This window comes from Cetorhinus maximus, unplaced genomic scaffold (genome assembly GCF_964194155.1).
Source record: "Cetorhinus maximus unplaced genomic scaffold, sCetMax3.hap1.1 HAP1_SCAFFOLD_2404, whole genome shotgun sequence".
Lineage (NCBI taxonomy): Eukaryota > Metazoa > Chordata > Chondrichthyes > Lamniformes > Cetorhinidae > Cetorhinus > Cetorhinus maximus.
In genome coordinates this window covers 2,835-13,880 of record NW_027598343.1, presented here as the reverse complement: position 1 = coordinate 13,880, position 11,046 = coordinate 2,835, and the positions used below count along the sequence as shown (strand labels likewise).

Genomic DNA, 11,046 nt, shown 5'->3' with positions numbered 1-11,046 from the left:
AGCCCCTTCCCCTATCGGAGGGAGGGGGGATTAACCCTCTCACCCACCTCCTCCCAGTTACACACACACACACCGGGCAGCCCCTTCCCCGATCGGAGAGGGAGGGGGGATTAACCCTCTCACCCACCCCCTCCCAGTTACACACACACACACCGGGCAGCCCCTTCCCCTATCGGAGGGGGGGATTAACCCTCTCACCCACCCCCTCCTAGTTACACACACACACACCGGGCAGCCCCTTCCCCTATCGGAGGGGGAGGGGGGGATTAACCCTCTCACCCACCCCCTCCTAGTTACACACCGGGCAGCCCACGGTACTCGTGTCTGTCTCTGAGAAAGCAGGTAAAGGCTCGGAGGACTCGGTTATGATAAAAGCCTCTTTATTTATAAAATTCAGGAAGAGCAGATTATTCATTGTTCATTATGGAACTTGAGAGTTTGGGAAAAAAATCAATCACGGGCCAGAATCTGGACCATTTGGAGATGAAACCGGTGGGGATGAGTTGGGGGGGTGGGGGAAATCTGGGACAGGGGATGGATCAACTCTGCTCACCCCTCTCCCCGACACTCCGCAAATACTGGCTTTGAACTTGGAGCGAAAACGTCTCTCTGGAGGTTTTCCCCAGTCCGTATCCCTGAGGCGCGACTGAGCTGGAGCTGGGAGAGTGCGATTTATCTCGAAAATAGAATATTTCGTCTCATAAAACCCACCCCACCCAATTGTGGGTTCGCATTTCCCAATTTAAGGGCTCCCCTCCGCCCAGCCAAGTACACGGTTATGGTCATAGCGTTTGGAGTTGGCGTTTGACGCTCCCAAGTCCTGACCCCGCGGTGCCTCGGGGTTATTTCCCGGGGCGGGTGCACGTCCGCCACCGCTGCTGCCTTCCCCCCCCACCCCACCGGCCAGCATACCGGGCCGGCTGAAGTGGCCAGCCATTCGGCCAGGGAAGGCATCGCGGGTGGATTTCTTCACCACCTCCCTCAACACCGTCCCCAAGTCCCTGACCAAAGCACACGGAGGGGAGGGAGGGTGTCCATCGAGAGTCGGAACTAGTCCCTCGGGGGGTGGTGGGGCGGGGGCGGGATGCAAACGCAAGATGGGCCCCTCGAACTTTGGTCCCGCGCCCGGGTCTATCTGACGCTGGAGAGGCGGAAATGGTCGGACGGTTCTGTTCCCGGTAGAGACGGAGCGAGGAGGAGTAGGAGGAGGAGGGAGGAGGGAATGGGCAGCAGGAAGGTGCCAGAGTTCATCCCCCACCCTCGGTCCGGCTCACTGGAGGGCCTCTTGAAACTGCTCAGCGCAGCCGTTGAGTTCCATGTCCTTCAGCACCTTGCAGATGGCCTCCACCGTGGCTCCACGGCCCCCTGCTTCTCCCGCCAGACCCGCACCATCCCGTACTGGGCCTCGCGGTAGCTGTGGCGATTGTCCATCTCGCTGCGCTCGATGTCGTGGTCGTTCATGCCCAGGCGGCGCACAAACTCCTTCCACCTGGAGGCGGGCACCAGGTCGGCGATGACGTAGTTCACGTGGCTGTCTGCAGGGGCGGTGACGGGCAGAGAGAGAGAGGGAGAGAGGGAGGTGGGTTACAACGAACATCCCAGACCACCCGATTCCCCACATTCCCCGATTCCCCAGCTTCTCCGCACCGTCCGCCCCGCCTCGCACAGCAAGATCCCACTCCCCAGTCCCAGCCAGACCCAAGCCCAGGATAAGTGCTCTCTCCCTCCCTCCCTCTGCCCTCCCTCCCTCTGCCCTCCCCACCTCCCTCCACACTCCCTACCCAGCCTCCTGCCCACCCTCCACCCAGCTCCCCAGTGTCCCTCCCCCTCGCCTTTCCCCGCCCCACATCCCCCTTCCTCGCCTCCGCGTGTTCACTCCCTCCGTGTCACCTCCACTCCACCTCGCCGCAACCCTCCTCCCTCCGTGCCTACACCGTGCTTCCCTCTCCTCTGCCCCCAGTCCCTCTCCCTCTCCTCTCCTCTCCCCGTCCCGCACTCATCCCCTCGTCCCCTCCCCCTCGACTGCCATCCACTCGCACCCTCCACTCACCCTCCCCTCCTCCACTCGCCCTCCCCTCCTCCGCTCGCCCTCCCTCCCCGCTCGCCCTCCCCTCCTCCGCTCACCCTCCTCTCCTCCTCCGCTCACCCTCCCCTCCTCCGCTCACCCTCCCCTCCTCCGCTCACCCTCCCCTCCTCCGCTCACCCTCCCCTCCTCCGCTCACCCTCCCCTCCTCCGCTCACCCTCCCCTCCTCCGCTCACACGCCCCTCCTCCGCTCAACCACCCCTCCTCGTCCGCAGACCCCTCCTCCCTTCCCCCCACCCCTCACCCCCTCTCCGCCCTCCTCCCGCACCACCCACCCTCCCTCCCTCCGTCCCGGTGTCCTATCCCTCCCTAGCCCTCACACTTACTGTTGGGGAGAAGGGTCCGGCCGGCAGCCTGAACACAGTCGGGAAGTCCAGGCAGGGCGGTGGGACAGCTGAGCGACTCGGTGGGTGTCTCTTCCTGGATCGGGATCAACAAATGCGTCTTTCCCACAGCCAACTGCAGCAGAACAGAGACAGGGGTCAGCAGCGGACGATCGGGATACAGGGATCCGGAAACCGGACAAATAAAGGAAAAATTCCCCATTGATATATCCCACACCCCTCACTGTAACACTCTGATATATCCCACACCCCTCACTGTAACACCCTGATATATCCCACACCCCTCACTGTAACACTCTGATACATCTCACACCCCTCACTGTAACACTCTGATATATCCCACACCCCTCACTGTAACACTCTGATATATCCCACACCCTCACTGTAACACTCTGATATATCCCACACCCCTCACTGTAACACTCTGATATATCCCACACCCTCACTGTAACACTCTGATACATCTCACACCCCTCACTGTAACACTCTGATATATCCCACACCCCTCACTGTAACACTCTAATATATCCCACACCCTCACTGTAACACTCTGATATACCCCACACCCCTCACTGTAACACTCTGATATATCCCACACCCCTCACTGTAACACTCTGATATATCGCACACCCCTCACTGTAACACTCTGATATATCCACACCACTCACTGTAACACTCTGATATATCCCACACCCCTCACTGTAACACCCTGATATATCCCACACCCCTCACTGTAACACTCTAATATATCGCACACCCCTCACTGTAACACTCTGATATATCGCACACCCCTCACTGTAACACTCTGATATATCCCACACCCCTCACTGTAACACTGATATATCCCACACCCCTCACTGTAACACTCTGATATATCCCACACCCCTCACTGTAACACTCTGAATATATCGCACACCCCTCACTGTAACACTCTGATATATCGCACACCCTCACTGTAACACTCTGATATATCCCACACCCCTACCTGTAACACTCTGATATATCCCACACCCCTCACTGTAACACTCTGATATATCCACACCCCTACCTGTAACACTCTGATATATCCCACACCCCTACCTGTAACACTCTGATATATCGCACACCCCTCACTGTAACACTCTGATATATCCCACACCCCTCACTGTAACACTCTGATATATCCCACACCCCTACCTGTAACACTCTGATATATCCCACACCCCTACCTGTAACACTCTGATACATCTCACACCCTCACTGTAACACTCTGATATATCCCACACCCCTCACTGTAACACTCTGATATATCCCACACCCCAACCTGTAACACTCTGATATATCCACACCCCTCACTGTAACACTCTGATATATCCCACACCCCTCACTGTAACACTCTGATATATCCCACACCCCTCACTGTAACACTCTGATATATCCCACACCCCTCATTGTAACACCCTGATATATCCCACACCCCTCACTGTAACACTACGATATATCCCACACCCCTCACTGTAACACTCTGATATATCCCACACCCCTCATTGTAACACTCTGATATATCCCACACCCCTCACTGTAACACTACGATATATCCCACACCCCTCACTGTAACACACTGATATATCCCACACCCCTCACTGTAACACTCTGATATATCCCACACCCATCACTGTAACACTCTGATATACCCCACACCCCTCACTGTAACACACTGATATACCCCACACCCCTCACTGTAACACTCTGATATATCCCACACCCATCACTGTAACACTCTGATATACCCCACACCCCTCACTGTAACACTCTGATATATCCCACACCCCTCACTGTAACACTCTGATATATCCCACACTCCTCACTGTAACACTCTGCTATAACCCACACCCCTCAGTGTAACACTCTGATATATCCCACACCCCTCACTGTAACACTCTGATATATCCCACACTCCTCACTGTAACACTCTGCTATAACCCACACCCCTCAGTGTAACACTCTGATATATCCCACACCCCTCACTGTAACACTCTGATATATCCCACACCCCTCAGTGTAACACTCTGATATATCCCACACCCCTCACGGTAACACTCTGATATATCCCACACCCCTCACTGTAACACACTGATATATCCCACAACCGTCACTGTAATACCCTAATATACCCCACACCCCTCACTGTAACACACTGATATATCCCACACCCCTCACTGTAACGCTCTGATATATGCCACACCCATCACTGTAACACTCTGATATATCCCACACCCCTCACTGTAACACGGATATATCCCACACCCCTCAGTGTAACACTCTGATATACCCCACACCCCTCACTGTAACATGGATATATCCCACACCCCTCAGTGTAACACTCTGATATACCCCACACCCCTCACTGTAACACTCTCATATATCCCACACCCCTCACTGTAACACTCTGATATATCCCACACCCCTCACTGTAACACTCTGATATATCCCACACCACTCACTGTAACACTCTGATATGTCCCACACCCCACACTGTAACACACTGATATATCCCACACCCCTCACTGTAACACACTGATATATCCCACACCCCTCACTGTAACACTCTGATATATCCCACACCCCTCACTGTAACAACCTAAATACCCCACACCCCTCACTGTAACACTCCGATATATCCCACACCCCTCACTGTAACACACTGATATATCCCACACCCCTCACTGTAACACCCTAATATACCCCACACCCCTCACTGTAACACACTAATATATCCCACACCCCTCAATGTAACACTCTGATATATCCCACACCCATCACTGTAACACTCTGATATATCCCACACCCCTCACTGTAACACTCTGATATATCCCACACCCCTTACTGTAACACTCTGATATATCCCACACCCCTCACTGTAACACTCTGATATATCCCACACCCCTCACTGTAACACTACGATATATCCCACACCCCTCAGTGTAACACACTGATATATCCCACACGCCTCACTGTAACACTCTGATATATCCCACACCCCTCACTGTAACACCCTGATATATCCCACACCCCTCACTGTAACACCCTGATATATTCCACACCCCTCACTGTAACACTCTGATATATCCCACACCACTCACTGTAACACTCTGATATATCCCACACACCTCATTGTAACACTCTGATTTATCCCACAACCCTCACTGTAACACTCTGATATATCCCACACCCCTCACTGTAACACTCTAATATAACCCACACCACTCACTGTAACACTCTGATATACCCCACACCCCTCACTGTAACACTCTGATATACCCCATACCCCTCACTGTAACACTCTGATATATCCCACACTCCTCACTGTAACACTCTGCTATAACCCACACCCCTCAGTGTAACACTCTGATATATCCCACACCCCTCACTGTAACACTCTGATATATCCCACACCCCTCACTGTAACACTCTGATATATCCCACACCCATCACTGTAACACTCTGATATATCCCACACCCCTCACTGTAACACACTGATATATCCCACAACCCTCACTGTAATACCCTAATATACCCCACACCCCTCACTGTAACACACTGTTATATCCCACACCCCTCACTGTAACACTCTGATATATCCCACACCCATCACTGTAACACTCTGATATATCCCACACCCCTCACTGTAACACTTTGATATATCCCACACCCCTCACTGTAACACTCTGATATATCCCACACCCCTCACTGTAACATTCTGATATATCCCACACCCCTCACTGTAACACTCTGATATATCCCACACCCCTCACTGTAACATTCTGATACATCCCACACCCCTCACTGTAACACCCTGATATATCCCACACCCCTCACTGTAACACTCTGATATATCCCACACCCCTCACTGTAACACTCTGATATATCCCACACACCTCACTGTTACACGGATATATCCCACACCCCTCAGTGTAACACTCTGATATATCCCACACCCCACACTGTAACACTCTGATATATCCCACACCCCTCACTGTAATACCCTAATATACCCCACACCCCTCACTGTAACACACTGATATATCCCACACCCCTCACTGTAACACTCTGATATATCCCACACCCATCACTGTAACACTCTGATATATCCCACACCCCTCACTGTAACACTCTGATATATCCAACACCCCTCACTGTAACACTCAGATATATCCCACACCCCTCACTGTAACACTCTGATATATCCCACACCCCTCACTGTAACATTCTGATATATCCCACACCCCTCACTGTAACACTCTGATATATCCCACACCCCTCACTGTAACATTCTGATATATCCCACACCCCTCACTGTAACACCCTGATATATCCCACACCCCTCACTGTAACACTCTGATATATCCCACACCCCTCACTGTAACACTCTGATATATCCCACATACCTCACTGTAACACGGATATATCCCACACCCCTCAGTGTAACAATCTGATATATCCCACACCCCTCACTGTAACACTCTGATATATCCCACACCCCTCACTGTAACACTGATATATCCCACACCCCTCACTGTAACATTCTGATATACCCCACACCCCTCACTGTAACATTCTGACATATCCCACACCCCTCACTGTAACACGGATATATCGCACACCCCTCACTGTAACACTCTGATATATCCCACACCCCTCACTGTAACACTCTGATATATCCCACACCCATCACTGTAACACTCTGATATATCCCACACCCCTTACTGTAACACTTTGATATATCCCACACCCCTCACTGTAACACTCTGATATATCCCACACCCCTCACTGTAACATTCTGATATATCCCACACCCCTCACTGTAACACTCTGATATATCCCACACCCCTCACTGTAACATTCTGATACATCCCACACCCCTCACTGTAACACCCTGATATATCCCACACCCCTCACTGTAACACTCTGATATATCCCACACCCCTCACTGTAACACTCTGATATATCCCACACACCTCACTGTAACACGGATATATCCCACACCCCTCAGTGTAACACTCTGATATATCCCACACCCCACACTGTAACACTCTGATATATCCCACACCCCTCACTGTAATACCCTAATATACCCCACACCCCTCACTGTAACACACTGATATATCCCACACCCCTCACTGTAACACTCTGATATATCGCACACCCATCACTGTAACACTCTGATATATCCTACACCCCTCACTGTAACACTCTGATATATCCCACACCCCTCACTGTAACACTCAGATATATCCCACACCCCTCACTGTAACACTCTGATATATCCCACACCCCTCACTGTAACATTCTGATATATCCCACACCCCTCACTGTAACACTCTGATATATCCCACACCCCTCACTGTAACATTCTGATATATCCCACACCCCTCACTGTAACACCCTGATATATCCCACACCCCTCACTGTAACACTCTGATATATCCCACACCCCTCACTGTAACACTCTGATATATCCCACACACCTCACTGTAACACGGATATATCCCACACCCCTCAGTGTAACAATCTGATATATCCCACACCCCTCACTGTAACACTCTGATATATCCCACACCCCTCACTGTAACACTGATATATCCCACACCCCTCACTGTAACATTCTGATATACCCCACACCCCTCACTGTAACATTCTGACATATCCCACACCCCTCACTGTAACACTCTGATATATCCCACAGCCCTCATTGTAACACTCTGATATATCCCACACCCCTCACTGTAACACTCTGATATATCCCACACCCCTCACTGTAACATTCTGATATATCCCACACCCCTCACTGTAACACTCTGATATATCCCACACCCCTCACTGTAACACTCTGATATATCCCACACCCCTCACTGTAACACCCTGATATATCCCACACCCCTCACTGTAACACACTGATATATCCCACACCCCTCACTGTAACACTCTGATATATCCCACACACCTCACTGTAACACGGATATATCCCACACCCCTCAGTGTAACACTCTGATATATCCCACACCCCTCACTGTAACACTCTGATATATCCCACACCCCTCACTGTAACACTCTGATATATCCCACACCCCTCACTGTAACACTCTGATATATCCCACACCCCTCACTGTAACACTCTGATATATCCCACACCCCTCACTGTAACACTCTGATATATCCCACACCCCTCACTGTAACACTCTGATATATCCCACACCCCTCACTGTAACACTCTGATATATACCACACCCCTCACTGTAACACTCTGATATATCCCACACCCCTCACTGTAACATTCTGATATATCCCACACCCCTCACTGTAACACTCTGATATATCCCACACCCCTCACTGTAACATTCTGATACATCCCACACCCCTCACTGTAACACCCTGATATATCCCACACCCCTCACTGTAACACTCTGATATATCCCACACCCCTCACTGTAACACTCTGATATATCCCACACACCTCACTGTAACACTCAGATATATCCCACACCCCTCACTGTAACACTCTGATATATCCCACACCCCTCACTGTAACATTCTGATATATCCCACACCCCTCACTGTAACACTCTGATATATCCCACACCCCTCACTGTAACATTCTGATATATCCCACACCCCTCACTGTAACACCCTGATATATCCCACACCCCTCACTGTAACACTCTGATATATCCCACACCCCTCACTGTAACACTCTGATATATCCCACACACCTCACTGTAACACGGATATATCCCACACCCCTCAGTGTAACAATCTGATATATCCCACACCCCTCACTGTAACACTCTGATATATCCCACACCCCTCACTGTAACACTGATATATCCCACACCCCTCACTGTAACATTCTGACATATCCCACACCCCTCACTGTAACACTCTGATATATCCCACAGCCCTCATTGTAACACTCTGATATATCCCACACCCCTCACTGTAACACTCTGATATATCCCACACCCCTCACTGTAACATTCTGATATATCCCACACCCCTCACTGTAACACTCTGATATATCCCACACCCCTCACTGTAACACTCTGATATATCCCACACCCCTCACTGTAACACCCTGATATATCCCACACCCCTCACTGTAACACACTGATATATCCCACACCCCTCACTGTAACACTCTGATATATCCCACACACCTCACTGTAACACGGATATATCCCACACCCCTCAGTGTAACACTCTGATATATCCCACACCCCTCACTGTAACACTCTGATATATCCCACACCCCTCACTGTAACACTCTGATATATCCCACACCCCTCACTGTAACACTCTGATATATCCCACACCCCTCACTGTAACACTCTGATATATCCCACACCCCTCACTGTAACACTCTGATATATCCCACACCCCTCACTGTAACACTCTGATATATCCCACACCCCTCACTGTAACACTCTGATATATACCACACCCCTCACTGTAACACTCTGATATATCCCAGACACCTCACTGTAACACGGATATATCCCACACCCCTCAGTGTAACACTCTGATATATCCCACACCCCTCACTGTAACACTCTGATATATCCCACACCCCTCACTGTAACACTCTGATATATCCCACACCCCTCACTGTAACACTCTGATATATCCCACACCCCTCTCTGTAACACTCTGATATATCCCACACCCCTCACTGTAACACTCTGATATATCCCAGACCACTCACTGTAACACTCTGATATATCCCACACCCCTCACTGTAACACTCTGATATATCCCACACCCCTCACTGTAACACTCCGATATATCCCACACCCCTCACTGTAACACTCTGATATATCCCACACCCCTCACTGTAACACTCTGATATATCCCACACCCCTCACTGTAACACTCTGATATATCCCACACCCCTCACTGTAACACTCCGATATATCCCACACCCCTCACTGTAACACGCTGATATATCCCACACCCCTCACTGTAACACTCTGATATATCCCACACCCCTCACTGTAACACTCTGATATATCCCACACCCCTCACTGTAACACTCTGATATACCCGCCACCCCTCAGTGTTACACTCTGATATATCCCATACCGGTTTTTTGAGATTCTCTGACTCACTCACTTCGGATTGGACGCCGATCGCTGTTTCAGCTGAAATATTGAATAAAAGACACAAAATAATTAATATATCAATATTCAGTGCTGTAATGTCACTGTACACAACCCCAATCCCAAAGATACTCATTCACTCCCACTGCACACAATCCCAACAGGCCCAAACCCCTTCCCGTTCACTCCCACTTTACACAATCCCAATCCCAAAGATACACGTTCACTCCCACTGTACACAATCCCAATCCCAAAGATACTCATTCACTCCCACTTTACACAATCCCAATCCCAAAGATACTCGTTCACTCCCACTGTACACAATCCCAATCCCAAAGATACTCGTTCACTCCCACTGTACACAATCCCAATCCCAAAGATACTCGTTCACTCCCACTGTACACAATCCCAATCCCAAAGATACTCGTTCACTCCCGCTGTGCACAATCCCAATCCCAAACCCCTTCCCGTTTACTCCCACTGTAC

General features: G+C 50.4%; 1 protein-coding gene across 1 annotated transcript; it reads right to left on the bottom strand.

Annotated features, from left to right (window-relative positions):
- Positions 1-365: 365 nt before the first annotated feature.
- LOC144677327 (tumor necrosis factor receptor superfamily member 1A-like) lies at positions 366-10,602 on the bottom strand (the record flags this gene model as incomplete). The annotated part of the gene is made up of 3 exons (XM_078537465.1): positions 366-1,535; positions 2,411-2,543; positions 10,544-10,602. Coding segments are annotated over 3 exons (404 nt in total), but the record flags the coding sequence as incomplete, so codon positions are not given.
- Between the last annotated feature and the right edge of the window lie 444 nt (positions 10,603-11,046).